This window comes from Coregonus clupeaformis, unplaced genomic scaffold, assembly GCF_020615455.1.
Source record: "Coregonus clupeaformis isolate EN_2021a unplaced genomic scaffold, ASM2061545v1 scaf0022, whole genome shotgun sequence".
Taxonomy (NCBI): Eukaryota; Metazoa; Chordata; class Actinopteri; order Salmoniformes; family Salmonidae; genus Coregonus; species Coregonus clupeaformis.
The window spans coordinates 1250233-1275035 of record NW_025533477.1 but is presented as its reverse complement, the minus strand read 5'-3'; the positions used below and the strand labels follow the sequence as shown (position 1 = coordinate 1275035).

General features: G+C 43.0%; 1 protein-coding gene across 1 annotated transcript in view; it reads right to left on the bottom strand.

Moving 5' to 3' along the window:
• Window positions 1–24803, bottom strand: part of ergic1 (endoplasmic reticulum-golgi intermediate compartment 1) — a 124365-nt gene that overhangs the window by 60972 nt on the left and 38590 nt on the right. The window contains exon 5 of the mRNA XM_045212553.1: window positions 16967–17091. Coding sequence (XP_045068488.1) covers window positions 16967–17091 — 125 coding nt within the window. The remainder of the gene's footprint in view (window positions 1–16966; window positions 17092–24803) is intronic.

Sequence of the window (24803 nt, the reverse complement as noted above, 5' to 3'; positions counted from 1 at the left end):
TTGGAGAGTGACGTCAGAGATGCCTGTTAGAACCTGTTAAACTGATCATATCCGAAGTACTGTTGGAGAGTAGACGTCAGAGATGCCTGTTAGATCCTGTTAAACTGATCATATTCAAAGTACTGTTGGAGAGTGACGTCAGAGATGCCTGTTAGAACCTGTTAAACTGATCATATTCGAAGTACTGTTGGAGAGTGACGTCAGAGATGCCTGTTAGAACCTGTTAAACTGATCATATTGAAGTACTGTTGGAGAGTGACGTCAGAGATGCCTGTTAGATCATCTGTTAAACTGATCATATTCGAAGTACTGTTGAGAGTGACGTCAGAGATGCCTGTTAGAACCTGTTAAGCTGATCATATTCGAAGTACTGTTGGAGAGTGACGTCAGAGATGCCTGTTAGAACCTGTTAAACTGATCATATTCGAAGTACTGTTGGAGAGTGACATCAGAGATGCCTGTTAGAACCTGTTAAGCTGATCATATTCGAAGTACTGTTGGAGAGTGACGTCAGAGATGCCTGTTAGAACCTGTTAAACTGATCATATTCGAAGTACTGTTGAGAGTGACGTCAGAGATGCCTGTTAGAACCTGTTAAGCTGATCATATTCGAAGTACTGTTGGAGAGTGACGTCAGAGATGCCTGTTAGAACCTGTTAAACTGATCATATTCGAAGTACTGTTGGAGAGTGAAGTCAGAGATGCCTGTTAGAACCTGTTAAACTGATCATATTCGAAGTACTGTTGGAGAGTGACGTCAGAGATGCCTGTTAGATCCTGTTAAACTGATCATATTCGAAGTACTGTTGGAGAGTGACGTCAGAGATGCCTGTTAGAACCTGTTAAACTGATCATATTCGAAGTACTGTTGGAGAGTGACGTCAGAGATGCCTGTTAGATCCTGTTAAACTGATCATATTCGAAGTACTGTTGGAGAGTGACGTCAGAGATGCCTGTTAGATCCTGTTAAACTGATCATATTCGAAGTACTGTTGGAGAGTGACGTCAGAGATGCCTGTTAGAACCTGTTAAACTGATCATATTCGAAGTACTGTTGGAGAGTAACGTCAGAGATGCCTGTTAGAACCTGTTAAACTGATCATATTCGAAGTACTGTTGGAGAGTGACGTCAGAGATGCCTGTTAGATCCTGTTAAACTGATCATATTCGAAGTACTGTTGGAGAGTGACGTCAGAGATGCCTGTTAGATCATCTGTTAAACTGATCATATTCGAAGTACTGTTGAGAGTGACGTCAGAGATGCCTGTTAGATCCTGTTAAACTGATCATATTCGGAAGTACTGTTGGAGAGTGACGTCAGAGATGCCTGTTAGATCCTGTTAAACTGATCATATTCGAAGTACTGTTGGAGAGTGACGTCAGAGATGCCTGTTAGAACCTGTTAAACTGATCATATTCGAAGTACTGTTGGAGAGTGACGTCAGAGATGCCTGTTAGATCCTGTTAAACTGATCATATTCAAAGTACTGTTGGAGAGTGACGTCAGAGATGCCTGTTAGAACCTGTTAAACTGATCATATTCGAAGTACTGTTGAGAGTGACGTCAGAGATGCCTGTTAGAACCTGTTAAACTGATCATATTCGAAGTACTGTTGGAGAGTGACGTCAGAGATGCCTGTTAGATCCTGTTAAACTGATCATATTCGAAGTACTGTTGGAGAGTGACGTCAGAGATGCCTGTTAGATCCTGTTAAACTGATCATATTCGAAGTACTGTTGGAGAGTGACGTCAGAGATGCCTGTTAGATCCTGTTAAACTGATCATATTCGAAGTACTGTTGGAGAGTGACGTCAGAGATGCCTGTTAGAACCTGTTAAACTGATCATATTCGAGTACTGTTGGAGAGTGACGTCAGAGATGCCTGTTAGATCATCTGTTAAACTGATCATATTCGAAGTACTGTTGGAGAGTGACGTCAGAGATGCCTGTTAGATCCTGTTAAACTGATCATATTCGAAGTACTGTTGGAGAGTGACGTCAGAGATGCCTGTTAGATCCTGTTAAACTGATCATATTCGAAGTACTGTTGGAGAGTGACGTCAGAGATGCCTGTTAGATCCTGTTAAACTGATCATATTCGAAGTACTGTTGGAGAGTGACGTCAGAGATGCCTGTTAGAACCTGTTAAACTGATCATATTCTAAGTACTGTTGGAGAGTGACGTCAGAGATGCCTGTTAGAACCTGTTAAACTGATCATATTCGAAGTACTGTTGGAGAGTGACGTCAGAGATGCCTGTTAGATCATCTGTTAAACTGATCATATTCGAAGTACTGTTGAGAGTGACGTCAGAGATGCCTGTTAGATCCTGTTAAACTGATCATATTCGAAGTACTGTTGGAGAGTGACGTCAGAGATGCCTGTTAGATCTCTGTTAAACTGATCATATTCGAAGTACTGTTGGAGAGTGACGTCAGAGATGCCTGTTAGAACCTGTTAAACTGATCATATTCGAAGTACTGTTGGAGAGTGACGTCAGAGATGCCTGTTAGATCATCTGTTAAACTGATCATATTCGAAGTACTGTTGGAGAGTGACGTCAGAGATGCCTGTTAGATCCTGTTAAACTGATCATATTCAAGTACTGTTGGAGAGTGACGTCAGAGATGCCTGTTAGATCCTGTTAAACTGATCATATTCAAGTACTGTTGGAGAGTGACGTCAGAGATGCCTGTTAGATCCTGTTAAACTGATCATATTCGAAGTACTGTTGGAGAGTGACGTCAGAGATGCCTGTTAGATCCTGTTAAACTGATCATATTCAAGTACTGTTGAGAGTGACGTCAGAGATGCCTGTTAGATCATCTGTTAAACTGATCATATTCGAAGTACTGTTGAGAGTGACGTCAGAGATGCCTGTTAGAACCTGTTAAGCTGATCATATTGAAGTACTGTTGGAGAGTGACGTCAGAGATGCCTGTTAGAACCTGTTAAACTGATCATATTCGAAGTACTGTTGGAGAGTGACGTCAGAGATGCCTGTTAGAACCTGTTAAACCGATCATATTCGAAGTACTGTTGGAGAGTGACGTCAGAGATGCCTGTTAGAACCTGTTAAACTGATCATATTCGAAGTACTGTTGGAGAGTGACGTCAGAGATGCCTGTTAGATCCTGTTAAACTGATCATATTCGAAGTACTGTTGGAGAGTGACGTCAGAGATGCCTGTTAGATCATCTGTTAAACTGATCATATTCGAAGTACTGTTGGAGAGTGACGTCAGAGATGCCTGTTAGATCCTGTTAAACTGATCATATTCGAAGTACTGTTGGAGAGTGACGTCAGAGATGCCTGTTAGATCCTGTTAAACTGATCATATTCGAAGTACTGTTGGAGAGTGACGTCAGAGATGCCTGTTAGATCCTGTTAAACTGATCATATTCAAGTACTGTTGGAGAGTGACGTCAGAGATGCCTGTTAGAACCTGTTAAACTGATCATATTCGAAGTACTGTTGGAGAGTGACGTCAGAGATGCCTGTTAGAACCTGTTAAGCTGATCATATTCGAAGTACTGTTGGAGAGTGACGTCAGAGATGCCTGTTAGAACCTGTTAAACTGATCATATTCGAAGTACTGTTGGAGAGTGACGTCAGAGATGCCTGTTAGAACCTGTTAAGCTGATCATATTCGAAGTACTGTTGGAGAGTGACGTCAGAGATGCCTGTTAGAACCTGTTAAACTGATCATATTCGAAGTACTGTTGGAGAGTGACGTCAGAGATGCCTGTTAGAACCTGTTAAACTGATCATATTCGAAGTACTGTTGGAGAGTGACGTCAGAGATGCCTGTTAGATCCTGTTAAACTGATCATATTCGAAGTACTGTTGAGAGTGACGTCAGAGATGCCTGTTAGAACCTGTTAAACTGATCATATTCGAAGTACTGTTGGAGAGTGACGTCAGAGATGCCTGTTAGATCCTGTTAAACTGATCATATTCGAAGTACTGTTGGAGAGTGACGTCAGAGATGCCTGTTAGAACCTGTTAAACTGATCATATTCGAAGTACTGTTGGAGAGTGACGTCAGAGATGCCTGTTAGAACCTGTTAAAGCTGATCATATTCGAAGTACTGTTGAGAGTGACGTCAGAGATGCCTGTTAGAACCTGTTAAGCTGATCATATTCGAAGTACTGTTGGAGAGTGACGTCAGAGATGCCTGTTAGATCCTGTTAAACTGATCATATTCGAAGTACTGTTGGAGAGTGACGTCAGAGATGCCTGTTAGATCCTGTTAAACTGATCATATTCGAAGTACTGTTGGAGAGTGACGTCAGAGATGCCTGTTAGATCATCTGTTAAACTGATCATATTCGAAGTACTGTTGGAGAGTGACGTCAGAGATGCCTGTTAGATCCTGTTAAACTGATCATATTCGAAGTACTGTTGGAGAGTGACGTCAGAGATGCCTGTTAGAACCTGTTAAACTGATCATATTCGAAGTACTGTTGGAGAGTGACGTCAGAGATGCCTGTTAGATCCTGTTAAACTGATCATATTCAAAGTACTGTTGGAGAGTGACGTCAGAGATGCCTGTTAGAACCTGTTAAACTGATCATATTCGAAGTACTGTTGGAGAGTGACGTCAGAGATGCCTGTTAGAACCTGTTAAACTGATCATATTCGAAGTACTGTTGGAGAGTGACGTCAGAGATGCCTGTTAGATCCTGTTAAACTGATCATATTCGAAGTACTGTTGGAGAGTGACGTCAGAGATGCCTGTTAGAACCTGTTAACTGATCATATTCAAGTACTGTTGGAGAGTGACGTCAGAGATGCCTGTTAGAACCTGTTAAACTGATCATATTCGAAGTACTGTTGGAGAGTGACATCAGAGATGCCTGTTAGAACCTGTTAAACTGATCATATTCGAAGTACTGTTGGAGAGTGACGTCAGAGATGCCTGTTAGAACCTGTTAAACTGATCATATTCGAAGTACTGTTGGAGAGTGACGTCAGAGATGCCTGTTAGAACCTGTTAAACTGATCATATTCGAAGTACTGTTGGAGAGTGACGTCAGAGATGCCTGTTAGAACCTGTTAAACTGATCATATTCGAAGTACTGTTGGAGAGTGACGTCAGAGATGCCTGTTAGAACCTGTTAAACTGATCATATTCGAAGTACTGTTGGAGAGTGACGTCAGAGATGCCTGTTAGATCCTGTTAAACTGATCATATTCGAAGTACTGTTGGAGAGTGACGTCAGAGATGCCTGTTAGAACCTGTTAAACTGATCATATTCAAGTACTGTTGGAGAGTGACGTCAGAGATGCCTGTTAGATCCTGTTAAACTGATCATATTCGAAGTACTGTTGGAGAGTGACGTCAGAGATGCCTGTTAGATCCTGTTAAACTGATCATATTCGAAGTACTGTTGAGAGTGACGTCAGAGATGCCTGTTAGAACCTGTTAAACTGATCATATTCGAAGTACTGTTGGAGAGTGACGTCAGAGATGCCTGTTAGAACCTGTTAAACTGATCATATTCGAAGTACTGTTGGAGAGTGACGTCAGAGATGCCTGTTAGATCCTGTTAAACTGATCATATTCGAAGTACTGTTGGAGAGTGACGTCAGAGATGCCTGTTAGATCATCTGTTAAACTGATCATATTCGAAGTACTGTTGGAGAGTGACGTCAGAGATGCCTGTTAGATCATCTGTTAAACTGATCATATTCGAAGTACTGTTGGAGAGTGACGTCAGAGATGCCTGTTAGATCCTGTTAAACTGATCATATTCGAAGTACTGTTGGAGAGTGACGTCAGAGATGCCTGTTAGAACCTGTTAAACTGATCATATTCGAAGTACTGTTGGAGAGTGACGTCAGAGATGCCTGTTAGATCCTGTTAAACTGATCATATTCAAAGTACTGTTGGAGAGTGACGTCAGAGATGCCTGTTAGAACCTGTTAAACTGATCATATTCGAAGTACTGTTGGAGAGTGACGTCAGAGATGCCTGTTAGAACCTGTTAAACTGATCATATTCGAAGTACTGTTGGAGAGTGACGTCAGAGATGCCTGTTAGATCATCTGTTAAACTGATCATATTCGAAGTACTGTTGGAGAGTGACGTCAGAGATGCCTGTTAGATCCTGTTAAACTGATCATATTCGAAGTACTGTTGGAGAGTGACGTCAGAGATGCCTGTTAGATCCTGTTAAACTGATCATATTCGAAGTACTGTTGGAGAGTGACGTCAGAGATGCCTGTTAGAACCTGTTAAACTGATCATATTCAAGTACTGTTGGAGAGTGACGTCAGAGATGCCTGTTAGATCTCTGTTAAACTGATCATATTCAAGTACTGTTGGAGAGTGACGTCAGAGATGCCTGTTAGATCCTGTTAAACTGATCATATTCGAAGTACTGTTGGAGAGTGACGTCAGAGATGCCTGTTAGATCCTGTTAAACTGATCATATTCGAAGTACTGTTGGAGAGTGACGTCAGAGATGCCTGTTAGAACCTGTTAAACTGATCATATTCGAAGTACTGTTGGAGAGTGACGTCAGAGATGCCTGTTAGAACCTGTTAAACTGATCATATTCGAAGTACTGTTGGAGAGTGACGTCAGAGATGCCTGTTAGATCATCTGTTAAACTGATCATATTCGAAGTACTGTTGGAGAGTGACGTCAGAGATGCCTGTTAGATCCTGTTAAACTGATCATATTCGAAGTACTGTTGAGAGTGACGTCAGAGATGCCTGTTAGATCCTGTTAAACTGATCATATTGAAGTACTGTTGGAGAGTGACGTCAGAGATGCCTGTTAGAACCTGTTAAACTGATCATATTCGAAGTACTGTTGGAGAGTGACGTCAGAGATGCCTGTTAGATCATCTGTTAAACTGATCATATTCGAAGTACTGTTGGAGAGTGACGTCAGAGATGCCTGTTAGATCCTGTTAAACTGATCATATTCGAAGTACTGTTGGAGAGTGACGTCAGAGATGCCTGTTAGATCCTGTTAAACTGATCATATTCGAAGTACTGTTGGAGAGTGACGTCAGAGATGCCTGTTAGATCCTGTTAAACTGATCATATTCGAAGTACTGTTGGAGAGTGACGTCAGAGATGCCTGTTAGATCCTGTTAAACTGATCATATTCGAAGTACTGTTGGAGAGTGACGTCAGAGATGCCTGTTAGATCATCTGTTAAACTGATCATATTCGAAGTACTGTTGGAGAGTGACGTCAGAGATGCCTGTTAGATCCTGTTAAACTGATCATATTCGAAGTACTGTTGGAGAGTGACGTCAGAGATGCCTGTTAGATCCTGTTAAACTGATCATATTCGAAGTACTGTTGGAGAGTGACGTCAGAGATGCCTGTTAGATCCTGTTAAACTGATCATATTCGAAGTACTGTTGGAGAGTGACGTCAGAGATGCCTGTTAGAACCTGTTAAACTGATCATATTCTAAGTACTGTTGGAGAGTGACGTCAGAGATGCCTGTTAGAACCTGTTAAACTGATCATATTCGAGTACTGTTGGAGAGTGACGTCAGAGATGCCTGTTAGATCACCTGTTAAACTGATCATATTCGAAAGTACTGTTGGAGAGTGACGTCAGAGATGCCTGTTAGATCCTGTTAAACTGATCATATTCGAAGTACTGTTGGAGAGTGACGTCAGAGATGCCTGTTAGATCCTGTTAAACTGATCATATTCGAAGTACTGTTGGAGAGTGACGTCAGAGATGCCTGTTAGAACCTGTTAAACTGATCATATTCGAAGTACTGTTGGAGAGTGACGTCAGAGATGCCTGTTAGATCATCTGTTAAACTGATCATATTCGAAGTACTGTTGGAGAGTGACGTCAGAGATGCCTGTTAGATCCTGTTAAACTGATCATATTCGAAGTACTGTTGGAGAGTGACGTCAGAGATGCCTGTTAGATCCTGTTAAACTGATCATATTCGAAGTACTGTTGGAGAGTGACGTCAGAGATGCCTGTTAGATCCTGTTAAACTGATCATATTCGAAGTACTGTTGGAGAGTGACGTCAGAGATGCCTGTTAGATCCTGTTAAACTGATCATATTCAAGTACTGTTGGAGAGTGACGTCAGAGATGCCTGTTAGAACCTGTTAAACTGATCATATTCAAAGTACTGTTGGAGAGTGACGTCAGAGATGCCTGTTAGATCATCTGTTAAACTGATCATATTCGAAGTAATGTTGAGAGTGACGTCAGAGATGCCTGTTAGATCTCTGTTAAACTGATCATATTCGAAGTACTGTTGGAGAGTGACGTCAGAGATGCCTGTTAGAACCTGTTAAACTGATCATATTCGAAGTACTGTTGGAGAGTGACGTCAGAGATGCCTGTTAGAACCTGTTAAACTGATCATATTCGAAGTACTGTTGGAGAGTGACGTCAGAGATGCCTGTTAGAACCTGTTAAGCTGATCATATTCGAAGTACTGTTGGAGAGTGACGTCAGAGATGCCTGTTAGAACCTGTTAAACTGATCATATTCGAAGTACTGTTGGAGAGTGACGTCAGAGATGCCTGTTAGATCCTGTTAAACTGATCATATTCAAGTACTGTTGGAGAGTGACGTCAGAGATGCCTGTTAGAACCTGTTAAACTGATCATATTAAGTACTGTTGGAGAGTGACGTCAGAGATGCCTGTTAGATCCTGTTAAACTGATCATATTCGAAGTACTGTTGGAGAGTGACGTCAGAGATGCCTGTTAGAACCTGTTAAACTGATCATATTCGAAGTACTGTTGGAGAGTGACGTCAGAGATGCCTGTTAGAACCTGTTAAGCTGATCATATTCAAGTACTGTTGGAGAGTGACGTCAGAGATGCCTGTTAGAACCTGTTAAACTGATCATATTCGAAGTACTGTTGGAGAGTGACGTCAGAGATGCCTGTTAGATCCTGTTAAACTGATCATATTCGAAGTACTGTTGGAGAGTGACGTCAGAGATGCCTGTTAGAACCTGTTAAACTGATCATATTCAAGTACTGTTGGAGAGTGACGTCAGAGATGCCTGTTAGATCATCTGTTAAACTGATCATATTCGAAGTACTGTTGGAGAGTGACGTCAGAGATGCCTGTTAGATCCTGTTAAACTGATCATATTCGGAAGTACTGTTGAGAGTGACGTCAGAGATGCCTGTTAGATCCTGTTAAACTGATCATATTCGAAGTACTGTTGGAGAGTGACGTCAGAGATGCCTGTTAGAACCTGTTAAACTGATCATATTCGAAGTACTGTTGAGTGTGACGTCAGAGATGCCTGTTAGATCCTGTTAAACTGATCATATTCAAGTACTGTTGGAGAGTGACGTCAGAGATGCCTGTTAGATCATCTGTTAAACTGATCATATTCGAAGTACTGTTGGAGAGTGACGTCAGAGATGCCTGTTAGATCCTGTTAAACTGATCATATTCGAAGTACTGTTGAGAGTGACGTCAGAGATGCCTGTTAGAACCTGTTAAACTGATCATATTCAAAGTACTGTTGGAGAGTGACGTCAGAGATGCCTGTTAGAACCTGTTAAACTGATCATATTCGAAGTACTGTTGGAGAGTGACGTCAGAGATGCCTGTTAGAACCTGTTAAACTGATCATATTCAAGTACTGTTGAGAGTGACGTCAGAGATGCCTGTTAGAACCTGTTAAGCTGATCATATTCGAAGTACTGTTGGAGAGTGACGTCAGAGATGCCTGTTAGAACCTGTTAAACTGATCATATTCGAAGTACTGTTGGAGAGTGACGTCAGAGATGCCTGTTAGATCCTGTTAAACTGATCATATTCGAAGTACTGTTGGAGAGTGACGTCAGAGATGCCTGTTAGAACCTGTTAAACTGATCATATTCGAAGTACTGTTGGAGAGTGACGTCAGAGATGCCTGTTAGATCCTGTTAAACTGATCATATTCGAAGTACTGTTGGAGAGTGACGTCAGAGATGCCTGTTAGATCCTGTTAAACTGATCATATTCGAAGTACTGTTGAGAGTGACGTCAGAGATGCCTGTTAGAACCTGTTAAGCTGATCATATTCGAAGTACTGTTGGAGAGTGACGTCAGAGATGCCTGTTAGAACCTGTTAAACTGATCATATTCGAAGTACTGTTGGAGAGTACGTCAGAGATGCCTGTTAGATCATCTGTTAAACTGATCATATTCGAAGTACTGTTGGAGAGTGACGTCAGAGATGCCTGTTAGAACCTGTTAAGCTGATCATATTCGAAGTACTGTTGGAGAGTGACGTCAGAGATGCCTGTTAGAACCTGTTAAACTGATCATATTCGAAGTACTGTTGGAGAGTGACGTCAGAGATGCCTGTTAGATCCTGTTAAACTGATCATATTCGGAAGTACTGTTGGAGAGTGACGTCAGAGATGCCTGTTAGAACCTGTTAAACTGATCATATTCGAAGTACTGTTGGAGAGTGACGTCAGAGATGCCTGTTAGATCCTGTTAAACTGATCATATTCGAAGTACTGTTGGAGAGTGACGTCAGAGATGCCTGTTAGAACCTGTTAAACTGATCATATTCGAAGTACTGTTGGAGAGTGACGTCAGAGATGCCTGTTAGAACCTGTTAAGCTGATCATATTCGAAGTACTGTTGGAGAGTGACGTCAGAGATGCCTGTTAGAACCTGTTAAACTGATCATATTCGAAGTACTGTTGGAGAGTGACGTCAGAGATGCCTGTTAGATCCTGTTAAACTGATCATATTCAAGTACTGTTGGAGAGTGACGTCAGAGATGCCTGTTAGAACCTGTTAAACTGATCATATTCAAGTACTGTTGGAGAGTGACGTCAGAGATGCCTGTTAGATCATCTGTTAAACTGATCATATTCGAAGTACTGTTGGAGAGTGACGTCAGAGATGCCTGTTAGAACCTGTTAAACTGATCATATTCGAAGTACTGTTGGAGAGTGACGTCAGAGATGCCTGTTAGAACCTGTTAAACTGATCATATTCGAAGTACTGTTGGAGAGTGACGTCAGAGATGCCTGTTAGAACCTGTTAAACTGATCATATTCGAAGTACTGTTGAGAGTGACGTCAGAGATGCCTGTTAGAACCTGTTAAACTGATCATATTCAAGTACTGTTGGAGAGTGACGTCAGAGATGCCTGTTAGAACCTGTTAAACTGATCATATTCGAAGTACTGTTGGAGAGTGACGTCAGAGATGCCTGTTAGATCCTGTTAAACTGATCGTATTCGAAGTACTGTTGGAGAGTGACGTCAGAGATGCCTGTTAGAACCTGTTAAACTGATCATATTCGAAGTACTGTTGGAGAGTGACGTCAGAGATGCCTGTTAGATCCTGTTAAACTGATCATATTCGAAGTACTGTTGGAGAGTGACGTCAGAGATGCCTGTTAGAACCTGTTAAACTGATCATATTCGAAGTACTGTTGAGAGTGACGTCAGAGATGCCTGTTAGATCATCTGTTAAACTGATCATATTCAAAGTACTGTTGGAGAGTGACGTCAGAGATGCCTGTTAGATCTCTGTTAAACTGATCATATTCAAGTACTGTTGAGAGTGACGTCAGAGATGCCTGTTAGAACCTGTTAAACTGATCATATTCGAAGTACTGTTGAGAGTGATCGTCAGAGATGCCTGTTAGATCCTGTTAAACTGATCATATTCGAAGTACTGTTGGAGAGTGACGCCAGAGATGCCTGTTAGAACCTGTTAAACTGATCATATTCGAAGTACTGTTGGAGAGTGACGTCAGAGATGCCTGTTAGATCTCTGTTAAACTGATCATATTCAAAGTACTGTTGAGAGTGACGTCAGAGATGCCTGTTAGAACCTGTTAAACTGATCATATTCGAAGTACTGTTGGAGAGTGACGTCAGAGATGCCTGTTAGATCCTGTTAAACTGATCATATTCGAGTACTGTTGAGAGTGACGTCAGAGATGCCTGTTAGAACCTGTTAAACTGATCATATTCGAAGTACTGTTGGAGAGTGACGTCAGAGATGCCTGTTAGATCCTGTTAAACTGATCATATTCGAAGTACTGTTGGAGAGTGACGCCAGAGATGCCTGTTAGATCATCTGTTAAACTGATCATATTCGAAGTACTGTTGGAGAGTGACGTCAGAGATGCCTGTTAGAACCTGTTAAACTGATCATATTCGAAGTACTGTTGGAGAGTGACGTCAGAGATGCCTGTTAGAACCTGTTAAACTGATCATATTCAAGTACTGTTGGAGAGTGACGTCAGAGATGCCTGTTAGAACCTGTTAAACTGATCATATTCAAGTACTGTTGGAGAGTGACGTCAGAGATGCCTGTTAGAACCTGTTAAACTGATCATATTCGAAGTACTGTTGGAGAGTGACGTCAGAGATGCCTGTTAGAACCTGTTAAACTGATCATATTCGAAGTACTGTTGGAGAGTGACGTCAGAGATGCCTGTTAGAACCTGTTAAACTGATCATATTCGAAGTACTGTTGGAGAGTGACGTCAGAGATGCCTGTTAGATCCTGTTAAACTGATCATATTCAAAGTACTGTTGGAGAGTGACGTCAGAGATGCCTGTTAGAACCTGTTAAACTGATCATATTCGAAGTACTGTTGGAGAGTGACGCCAGAGATGCCTGTTAGAACCTGTTAAACTGATCATATTCAAGTACTGTTGGAGAGTGACGTCAGAGATGCCTGTTAGAACCTGTTAAACTGATCATATTCGAAGTACTGTTGGAGAGTGACGTCAGAGATGCCTGTTAGAACCTGTTAAACTGATCATATTCGAAGTACTGTTGGAGAGTGACGTCAGAGATGCCTGTTAGATCCTGTTAAACTGATCATATTCAAGTACTGTTGGAGAGTGACGTCAGAGATGCCTGTTAGAACCTGTTAAACTGATCATATTCAAGTACTGTTGGAGAGTGACGTCAGAGATGCCTGTTAGAACCTGTTAAACTGATCATATTCTAAGTACTGTTGGAGAGTGACGTCAGAGATGCCTGTTAGAACCTGTTAAACTGATCATATTCGAAGTACTGTTGGAGAGTGACGCCAGAGATGCCTGTTAGATCCTGTTAAACTGATCATATTCAAAGTACTGTTGGAGAGTGACGCCAGAGATGCCTGTTAGAACCTGTTAAACTGATCATATTCAAGTACTGTTGGAGAGTGACGCCAGAGATGCCTGTTAGAACCTGTTAAACTGATCATATTCGAAGTACTGTTGGAGAGTGACGCCAGAGATGCCTGTTAGAACCTGTTAAACTGATCATATTCAAGTACTGTTGGAGAGTGACGTCAGAGATGCCTGTTAGAACCTGTTAAACTGATCATATTCAAGTACTGTTGGAGAGTGACGCCAGAGATGCCTGTTAGATCTCTGTTAAACTGATCATATTCAAGTACTGTTGGAGAGTGACGTCAGAGATGCCTGTTAGAACCTGTTAAACTGATCATATTCAAGTACTGTTGGAGAGTGACGCCAGAGATGCCTGTTAGAACCTGTTAAACTGATCATATTCCAAGTACTGTTGAGAGTGACGCCAGAGATGCCTGTTAGAACACTGTTAAACTGATCATATTCGAAGTACTGTTGGAGAGTGACGTCAGAGATGCCTGTTAGATCCTGTTAAACTGATCATATTCAAGTACTGTTGGAGAGTGACGTCAGAGATGCCTGTTAGAACCTGTTAAACTGATCATATTCGAGCACTGTTGGAGAGTGACGTCAGAGATGCCTGTTAGAACCTGTTAAACTGATCATATTCGAAGTACTGTTGGAGAGTGACGCCAGAGATGCCTGTTAGAACCTGTTAAACTGATCATATTCAAGTACTGTTGGAGAGTGACGTCAGAGATGCCTGTTAGATCCTGTTAAACTGATGATATTCAAAGTACTGTTGGAGAGTGACGTCAGAGATGCCTGTTAGAACCTGTTAAACTGATCATATTCGAAGTACTGTTGAGAGTGACGTCAGAGATGCCTGTTAGAACCTGTTAAACTGATCATATTCGAAGTACTGTTGGAGAGTGACGCCAGAGATGCCTGTTAGAACCTGTTAAACTGATCATATTCGAAGTACTGTTGAGAGTGACGTCAGAGATGCCTGTTAGAACCTGTTAAACTGATCATATTCAAGTACTGTTGGAGAGTGACGCCAGAGATGCCTGTTAGATCCTGTTAAACTGATCATATTCAAGTACTGTTGGAGAGTGACGCCAGAGATGCCTGTTAGAACCTGTTAAACTGATCATATTCAAGTACTGTTGAGAGTGACGTCAGAGATGCCTGTTAGATCCTGTTAAACTGATCATATTCAAGTACTGTTGGAGAGTGACGTCAGAGATGCCTGTTAGAACCTGTTAAACTGATCATATTCGAAGTACTGTTGGAGAGTGACGTCAGAGATGCCTGTTAGATCCTGTTAAACTGATCATATTCGAAAGTACTGTTGAGAGTGACGTCAGAGATGCCTGTTAGAACCTGTTAAACTGATCATATTCAAGTACTGTTGGAGAGTGACGTCAGAGATGCCTGTTAGAACCTGTTAAACTGATCATATTCGAAGTACTGTTGGAGAGTGACGTCAGAGATGCCTGTTAGAACCTGTTAAACTGATCATATTCGAAGTACTGTTGGAGAGTGACGTCAGAGATGCCTGTTAGAACCTGTTAAACTGATCATATTCCGAAGTACTGTTGGAGAGTGACGTCAGAGATGCCTGTTAGAACCTGTTAAACTGATCATATTCGAAGTACTGTTGAGAGCGACGTCAGAGATGCCTGTTAGAACCTGTTAAACTGATCATATTCGAAGTACTGTTGGAGAGTGACGTCAGAGATGCCTGTTAGAACCTGTTAAACTGATCATATTCAAGTACTGTTGGAGAGTGACGTCAGAGATGCCTGTTAGAACCTGTTAAACTGATCATATTCGAAGTACTGTTGGAGAGTGACGTCAGAGATGTCTGTTAGAACCTGTTAAACTGATCATATTCGAAGTACTGTTGGAGAGTGACGTCAGAGATGCCTGTTAGAACCTGTTAAAAGCTCTACCTAACCTTAACCCACAGCAGGTTTAACAGAACTCAATAAGGAGACGGGAGAAACACGTAGGTTGAGGAGGGGAGCCTGCAAATCTTCTGCTCTGATCAACCCGTATTAGTCATACCAAATATAGATATGTCTTCAAAACATCCCGTGATCCAGATTCACTATAAAGATCTCGTATTTAGTATGAGACTTTGAATGAGTGGCCAAGTTAGACTAGGCATATGATCTATGATGTTAAATGTGACATCCTTCATAATGGTGCCAACAGTCTGATAGGGAAGCTCTCCTTCTGATGAAGCTTCACTATGATGGAAGAACACCGAGTGGCCAATCGTTGATAATATAACAGGGGTCTCTCTGGGTAACTGGAACTTTCCCAGGGTTCAGTGATGGTTGGGTGTTCAAACTGGAAAATCTATCTGGAGGTCTGTGTAGTGGGGGGTCAGCCGTGTCTCCTTCGTTAGCTGTCAGAGGTCTGTGTAGTGGGGGTCAGCCGTGTCTCCTTCGTTAGCAGTCAGAGGTCTGTGTAGTGGGGGTCAGCCGTGTCTCTCTTCTAGCAGTCCGAGGTCTGTGTAGTGGGGGTCAGCCGTGTCTCCTTCTAGCAGTCAGAGGTCTGTGTAGTGGGGTCAGCCGTGTCTCCTTCGTTAGCTGTCAGAGGTCTGTGTAGTGGGGGTCAGCCGTGTCTCCTTGTTAGCAGTCAGAGGTCTGTAGTGGGGGTCAGCCGTGTCTCTGCTAGCTAGTCAGAGGTCTGTGTAGTGGGGGTCAGCCGTGTCTCCTTTGTTAGCTGTCAGAGGTCTGTGTAGTGGGGGTCAGCCGTGTCTCCTTCGTTAGCAGTCAGAGGTCTGTGTAGTGGGGGTCAGCCGTGTCTCCTTCGTTAGCTGTCAGAGGTCTGTGTAGTGGGGGGTCAGCCGTGTCTCCTTCGTTAGCTGTCAGAGGTCTGTGTAGTGGGGGGTCAGCCGTGTCTCTTCGCTAGCTGTCAGAGGTCTGTGTAGTGGGGCGTCAGCCGTGTCTCTTGTAGCAGTCAGAGGTCTGTAGTGGTCGGTGTCTCTTATCAGAGGTCTGTTAGTGGGGGTCAGCCGTGTCTCTTCGCTAGCAGTCAGGAGGTCTGTGTAGTGGGGCTCAGCCGTGTCTCTTCTGCAGTCAGAGGTCTGTGTAGTGGGGTCAGCCGTGTCTCCTTCGTTAGCTGTCAGAGGTCTGTGTAGTGGGGGGTCAGCCGTGTCTCCTTCGTTGGCAGTCAGAGGTCTGTGTAGTGGGGGTCAGCTGTGTCTCCTTCGTTAGCAGTCAGAGGTCTGTGAGTGGGGGGTCAGCCGTGTCTCTTCGTTAGCAGTCAGGAGGTCTGTGAGTGGGGGTCAGCCGTGTCTCTTCGTTAGCAGTCAGAGGTCTGTGTAGTGGGGGTCAGCCGTGTCTCCTTCGTTAGCAGTCAGAGGTCTGTGTAGTGGGGGTCAGCCGTGTCTCCTTTGTTAGCTGTCAGAGGTCTGTGTAGTGGGGGTCAGCCGTGTCTCCTTCGTTAGCAGTCAGAGGTCTGTGTAGTGGGGGTCAGCCGTGTCTCCTTTGTTAGCTGTCAGAGGTCTGTGTAGTGGGGGTCAGCCGTGTCTCCTTCGTTAGCTGTCCGAGGTCTGTGTAGTGGGGGTCAGCCGTGTCTCCTTCGTTAGCTGTCAGAGGTCTGTGTAGTGGGGGTCAGCCGTGTCTCCTTCGTTAGCAGTCAGAGGTCTGTGTAGTGGGGGTCAGCCGTGTCTCCTTCGTTAGCAGTCAGAGGTCTGTGTAGTGGGGGTCAGCCGTGTCTCCTTCGTTAGCTGTCACAGGTCTGTGTAGTGGGGGTCAGCCGTGTCTCCTTCGTTAGCTGTCACAGGTCTGTGTAGTGGGGGTCAGCCGTGTCTCCTTTGTTAGCTGTCAGAGGTCTGTGTAGTGGGGGTCAGCTGTGTCTCCTTACTTTGTTAATAGTGAACTCTCCCTCGAAGCGACAGCCATATCCGTGGTTGAGAGGAACCTTCATGGAGTTGTCAATGTGCCCCACCTCATGACGACCCATCTCATCCTGGATATCAAGACCCACCACTGGAGGAGAGAAAGAAAGGACATGGACAACGGTGGTCAGATCGCAGTCTCTCTCCCTCTCTCTCTCTCTCTCTCTCTCCCTCTCTCCCCCTCTCTCCCTCTCTCTCCCTCTCTCTCCCTCTCTCCCTCTCTCCCCCCAATAGGGTGATGGACACAGAGAGAGAGCGAGCGACAGAGAGAGAGAAGAGAAGAGAGCAGAGCAACAGGCCCAACCCCCCATCCTGAGACCTAAGAGGTAGGTATCAGATGCTCACAGCTACTGTAATGATCCGAGCCTAAACCACACGAAAACAACACTAGACGCTATGGAACACAAAGCCTTCACTATCTCATCCTGGAATATACAAGGTCTGAGAGGTGGTAGTCCCATCCACCAAACTACCAGGTGTGGTAGTAATATTTCCCAGGAATATACTGCATATGTAATGCAACATTTTTATATGAATCAAATCAAACTTTATTTGTCATATGCAGGGGATACAGGGAAGTGCACACAGTACATTGAGAGTTTTACTGGCAAGAGATTTCACTAAGGTTTTGTATTGCAATGTTGTGTTATTAGGAGGATGGACTGTCATTGATGCGGGGATAACAGGGATACAGGCTAAAGACCTGAATCTAGTCTCCATTCACCAGACTAGGACTTGGCGCTGAACGTAATGGACTGACTGTTCTTTGTGTTCTGTTTGTGGACTCTGGGTGTAGGATCACCTTTTGGCCTCTAGATGGCAGTAGGTTTACAGTATACTGCCTAACAAAAGGCAAAACGCACTAACCATGAATTTGGTCAAAAATATTTGATCTGTTGTAATGGCCAGGTATATTATCTGATTCATGTGGTATTTATTTTCCTGACACAAGAACACACCAGTTGATCAGAATATATCATGGAGTATATATATCACCGTGTAGCTCAGTTGGTAGAGCATGGCGTTTGCAACGCCAGGGTTGTGGGTTCGATTCCCACGGGGGGCCAGTATGATTATTATTTATTTTTTAATGTATGCACTCACTAACTGTAAGTCGCTCTGGATAAGAGTGTCTGCTAAATGACAAAACATTTTAAATGTTAAATGTAAACAGGTAAGAGACTCAGGGGTATGCTAATTTGGTATAGAGCAGACCTAACCCACTCTATTAAATCAATCAAAACAGGAACATTTTACAGTGGGGGAAAAAAGTATTTAGTCAGCCACCAATTGTGCAAGTTCTCCCACTTAAAAAGATGAGAGAGGCCTGTAATTTTCATCATAGGTACACGTCAACTATGACAGACAAATTGAGAAGAAAAAAATCCAGAAAATCACATTGTAGGATTTTTAATGAATTTATTTGCAAATTATGGTGGAAAATAAGTATTTGGTCACCTACAAACAAGCAAGATTTTTGGCTCTCACAGACCTGTAACTTGTACCTGTAACCACTGTATATGGAATAAGGTGCTACAGTTGAACTCTGAGGTTTACATACACCTTAGCCAAATACATTTATACTCCGTTTTTCACAATTCCTGACATTTAATCCTAGTAAAAATTCCCTCTCAGGTCAGTTAGGATCACCACTATATTTTAAGAATGTGAAATGTCAGAATAATAGTAGAGAGAATGATTTATTTCAGCTTTTATTTATTTCATCACATTCCCAGTGGGTCAGAATACTCAATTAGTATTTGGTAGCATTGCCTTTAAATTGTTTAACTTGGGTCAAACGTTTCGGGTAGCCTTCTACAAGCTTCCCACAATAAGTTGGGTGAATTTTGGCCCATTCCTTCTGACAGAGCTGGTGTAACTGAGTCAGGTTTGTAGGCCTCCTTGCTCGCACACGCTTTTTCAGTTCTGCCCACACATTTTCTATAGGATTGAGGTCAGGGCTTTGTGATGGCCACTCCAATACCTTGACTTTGTTGTCCTTAAGCCATTTTGCCACAACTTTGGAAGTATGCTTGGGGTCCATTTGGAAGACCCATTTGCAACCAAGCTTTAACTTCCTGACTGATGTCTTGAGATGTTGCTTCAATATATCCACATAATTTTCCTTCCTCATGATGCCATCTATTTTGTGAAGCGCACCAGTCCCTCCTGCAGCAAAGCACCCCCACAGCATGATGCTGCCACCCCCGTGCTTCACGGTTGGGATGGTGTTCTTCAGCTTGCAAGCCTTCCACTTTTTCCTCCAAACTTAACGATGGTCATTATGGCCAAACAGTTACAGTGGGGAGAACAAGTATTTGATACACTGCCGATTTTGCAGGTTTTCCTACTCACAAAGCATGTAGAGGTCTGTCATTTTTATCATAGGTACACTTCAACTGTGAGAGACGGAATCTAAAACAATCATCCAGAAAATCACATTGAATGATTTTTAAGTAATTAATTTGCATTTTATTGCATGACATAAGTATTTGATCACCTACCAACCAGTAAGAATTCCGGGTCTCACAGACCTGTTAGTTTTTCTTTAAGAAGCCCTCCTGTTCTCCACTCATTACCTGTATTAACTGCACCTGTTTGAACTCGTTTCCTGTATAAAAAGACACCTGTCCACACACTCAAACAGACTCCAACCTCTCCACAATGGCCAAGACCAGAGAGCTGTGTAAGGACATCAGGGATAAAATTGTAGACCTGCACAAGGCTGGGATGGTCTACAGGACAATAGGCAAGCAGCTTGGTGAGAAGGCAACAACTGCTGGCGCAATTATTAGAAAATTGAAGAAGTTCAAGATGACGGTCAATCACCCTCGGTCTGGGGCTCCATGCAAGATCTCACCTCGTGGGGCATCAATGATCATGAGCAAGGTGAGGGATCAGCCCAGAACTACACGGCAGGACCTGGTCAATGACCTGAAGAGAGCTGGGACCACAGTCTCAAAGAAAACCATTAGTAACACACTACGCCGTCATGGATTAAAATCCTGCAGCGCACGCAAGGTCCCCCTGCTCAAGCCAGCGCATGTCCAGGCCCGTCTGAAGTTTGCCAATGACCATTTGGATGATCCAGAGGAGGAATGGGAGAAGGTCATGTGGTCTGAAGAGACAAAAATAGAGCTTTTTGGTCTAAACTCCACTTGCCGTGTTTGGAGGAAGAAGAAGGATGAGTACAACCCCAAGAACACCATCCCACCGTGAAGCATGGAGGTGGAAACAGCATTCTTTGGGGATGCTTTTCTGCAAAGGGGACAGGACGACTGCACCGTATTGAGGGGAGGATGGATGGGGCCATGTATCGCGAGATCTTGGCCAACAACCTCCTTCCCTCAGTAAGAGCATTGAAGATGGGTCGTGGCTGGGTCTTCCAGCATGACAACGACCCGAAACACACAGCCAGGGCAACTAAGGAGTGGCTCCGTAAGAAGCATCTCAAGGTCCTGGAGTGGCCTAGCCAGTCTCCAGACCTGAACCCAATAGAAAATCTTTGGAGGGAGCTGAAAGTCCGTATTGCCCAGAGACAGCCCCGAAACCTGAATGTTCTGGAGAAGGTCTGTATGGAGGAGTGGGCCAAAATCCCTGCTGCAGTGTGTGCAAACCTGGTCAAGACCTACAGGAAACGTATGATTTCTGTAATTGCAAACAAAGGTTTCTGTACCAAATATTAAGTTCTGCTTTTCTGATGTATCAAATACTTATGTCATGCAATAAAATGAAAATTAATTACTTAAAAATCATACAATGTGATTTTCTGGATTTTTGTTTTAGATTCCGTCTCTCACAGTTGAAGTGTACCTATGATAAAAATTACAGACCTCTACATGCTTTGTAAGTAGGAAAACCTGCAAAATCGGCAGTGTATCAAATACTTGTTCTCCCCACTGTATATTTTTGTTTCATCAGACCAGAGGACATTTCTCCAAAAAGTACGATCTTACTCCCCATGTGCAGTTGCAAACCGTAGTCTGGCTTTTTTATGGCGGTTTTGGAGCAGTGGCTTCTTCCTTGCTGAGCGCCCTTTCAGTTTTTTTTTTTCTTTTCTTTTTTTAATTAATTGTACCTTTATTTAACTAGGCAAGTCAGTTAAGAACAAATTCTTATTTACAATGACGGCCTACACCGACCAAATCCGGACGACGCTGGGCCAATTGTGCGCCGCCCTATGGTTATGTGAATATAGGACTTGTTTTACTGTGGATATAGATACTTTTGTACCTGTTTACTCCAGCATCTTCACAAGGTCCCGAGTGGCGGTCTAAGGCACTGCATCTCAGTGCTTGAGGCATCACTACAGACCCCCTGGTTCGATTCCAGGCTGTATCACAACCGGACGTGACTGGTAGTGCCATAGGGCGGCGCATAATTGGCCCAGCGTCGTCCGGGTTTGGCCGGTGTAGGCCGTCATTGTAAATAAGAATTTGTTCTTAACTGACTTGCCTAGTTAAATAAAGGTACAAATAAAATAAAAAAGGTCCTTTGCTGTTGTTCTGGGATTGATTTGCACTTTTCGCGGCAAAGTACGTTCATCTCTAGGAGACAGAACGCGTCTCCTTCCTGAGCGGTATGACGGCTGCGTGATCCCATGGTGTTTATACTTGCATACTATTGTTTGTACAGATGAACGTGGTACCTTCAGGCGTTTGGAAATTGCTCCCAAGGATGAACCAGACTTGTGGAGGTCTACAATGTTTTGTCTGAGGTCTTGGCTGATTTCTTTAGATTTTCCCATGATGTCAAGCAAATAGGCACTGAGTTTGAAGGTAGGCCTTGAAATACATCCACAGGTACACCTCCAATTGACTCAAATGATGTCAATTAGCCTGCCAGAAGCTTCTAAAGCCATGACATCATTTTCTGGAATTTTCCAAGCTGTTTAAAGGCACAGTCAACTTAGTGTATGTAAACTTCTGACCCACTGGAATTGTGATACAGTGAATTATAAGTGAAATAATCTGTCTGTAAACAATTGTTGGAAAAATTACTTGTGTCATGCACAAAGTAGATGTCCTAACCGACTTGCCAAAACTATAGCTTGTTAACAAGAAATTTGTGGAGTGGTTGAAAAACAAGTTTTAATGACTCCAAGTGTATGTAAACTTCCGACTTCAACTGTATGTTTCCCGTGCCAATAAAGCCCTTAAACTGAATTGAAGAGAGAGAGAAGAGAGAGGGGGTCTGGTGTCTATCCACATGCAGAGCGACCTTCGACTGCTGGTAGTTGAGATGACAAGTTTAAAACCATCTGCTCCAACGCCAGCTCCTAAAATACAGCCCGGGTCCAATCCAGTATGGATATAGATATAGCTGCATGTTTGTAAGCTAGAAGCCGGAGAAAAGTTAACCCTCTCTCCATTTCAGATTTCAAAATACACATTTAAAAAAGGAGGGTAGAGAATGATGTCATTCAGATTTCCCTTTATATGTACATGTTTGTAAAGGCTGGAGAAAAGTCAGCCCTTTCAATACACATTTAAGGAAGTTGAGAATTATGACATTTATAAAGAGAAGAAGGCTGTAGAAGGCTGTAGAAGGCTGTAGAAGGCTGGAGGAGAAAAGTAATGTACTTCTACTTCAGGCTTAATATTTCACAATGTCCCAAAATAGAGGGGGGGGGAGGGGGATAAATATTGAATAGACATTTATAGAAGTAGAGAGTGTGATGTCATGCCCTGGTTCTCTATTCAGTGACCAACACCAAGTTGGAGTCATTAAAACTTGTTGCTATTCAGACTTGACATTTAAAATGACTCTTTCTTTCTCTCCTATGTCAGGCCAGTAAGGAAAATGATGACAGGATCATTATATTAATAATTTCTTATTCCATGAAGTCAGAGATCAAGTCTTCGCTTGTTAAAGTATCTGTAACGGTCGTTCCAGGGAGGAAGGAGGCGTTAGCCCTGGAAGAACAATATAACTGAAGAAGAAATATGTAATACTGACTGAAGAGATAAATGGGTTGAAACTGATATTTCTTCATCATGGAACTGCAAAATGGAATTTGGAACAATCATAAAATAACTATGTTACTTTGTGAGTCACCTGGCAACAAAATCTCTAATAACTCAAGATAAAGAACATATAAGGTCATGGAGAAATGTGTGAGAGGGAAGGAGAAACATATTGTTAATTCAATACAATGACGTGGTCAAGATGTAGTATACTACTATGTAAGGCATACTATGTATTCACTGTAGTATTCAATGTCTCTGTACTGTCTATGTGTTGGTCATGTCTCTGTACTGGCTGTGTGTTGGTCATGTCTATGTACTGGCTATGTGTTGGTCATGTATATGTACTGGCTGTGTGTTGGTCATGTCTATGTACTGGCTGTGTGTTGGTCATGTCTATGTGTTGGTCATGTCTATGTGTTGGTCATGTCTCTGTACTGTCTATGTGTTGGTCATGTCTCTGTACTGGCTGTGTGTTGGTCATGTCTATGTACTGGCTATGTGTTGGTCATGTATATGTACTGGCTGTGTGTTGGTCATGTCTATGTACTGGCTGTGTGTTGGTCATGTCTATGTGTTGGTCATGTCTATGTGTTGGTCATGTCTCTGTACTGTCTATGTGTTGGTCATGTCTATGTGTTGGTCATGTCTATGTGTTGGTCATGTCTATGTGTTGGTCATGTCTATGTACTGGCTATGTGTTGGTCATGTCTATGTGTTGGTCATGTCTATGTACTGGCTGTGTGTTGGTCATGTCTATGTACTGGCTGTGTGTTGGTCATGTCTATGTACTGGCTGTGTGTTGGTAATGTCTATGTGTTGGTCATGTCTATGTACTGGCTATGTGTTGGTCATGTCTATGTACTGGCTGTGTGTTGGTCATGTCTATTTACTGGCTGTGTGTTGGTCATGTCCATGTGTTGGTCATGTCTATGTACTGGCTATGTGTTGGTCATGTCTATGTACTGGCTATGTGTTGGTCATGTATATGTACTGGCTGTGTGTTGGTCATGTCTATGTACTGGCTGTGTGTTGGTCATGTCTATGTGTTGGTCATGTCTATGTACTGGCTATGTGTTGGTCATGTCTATGTACTGGCTGTGTGTTGGTCATGTCTATGTACTGGCTGTGTGTTGGTCATGTCTATGTACTGGCTGTGTGTTGGTCATGTCTATGTGTTGGTCATGTCTATGTACTGGCTATGTGTTGGTCATGTCTATGTACTGGCTGTGTGTTGGTCATGTCTATGTACTGGCTGTGTGTTGGTCATGTCTATGTACTGGCTGTGTGTTGGTCATGTCTATGTACTGGCTGTGTGTTGGTCATGTCTATGTGTTGGTCATGTCTATGTACTGGCTATGTGTTGGTCATGTCTATGTACTGGCTGTGTGTTGGTCATGTCTATGTACTGGCTGTGTGTTGGTCATGTCTATGTACTGGCTGTGTGTTGGTCATGTCTATGTGTTGGTCATGTCTATGTACTGGCTGTGTGTGTGGGTGATGGTGAGGGAATAACCAGTGATTCTTCTCTCTCTCTCTCTCTTGGCCTGGCTCACTGGACACGCCCTACTGTGACCTCATCATCATCGTCATCACTGCACTAAGGCTACACTGTGGCTGTGTGGCATCCTACTCCCTACATAGTGCACTACATTTGACCAGAGCCATAGTGCACTACATTTGACCAGAGCCCATAGTGCACTACATTTGACCAGAGCCCATAGTGCACTACATTTGACCAGAGCCATAGTGCACTATGTAGGGAATAGACTGTCATACAGTGCCCCTGATATTAGAGAATCTGTATTACCCCAGAGGGCCAGTTTGGGTCACTCAC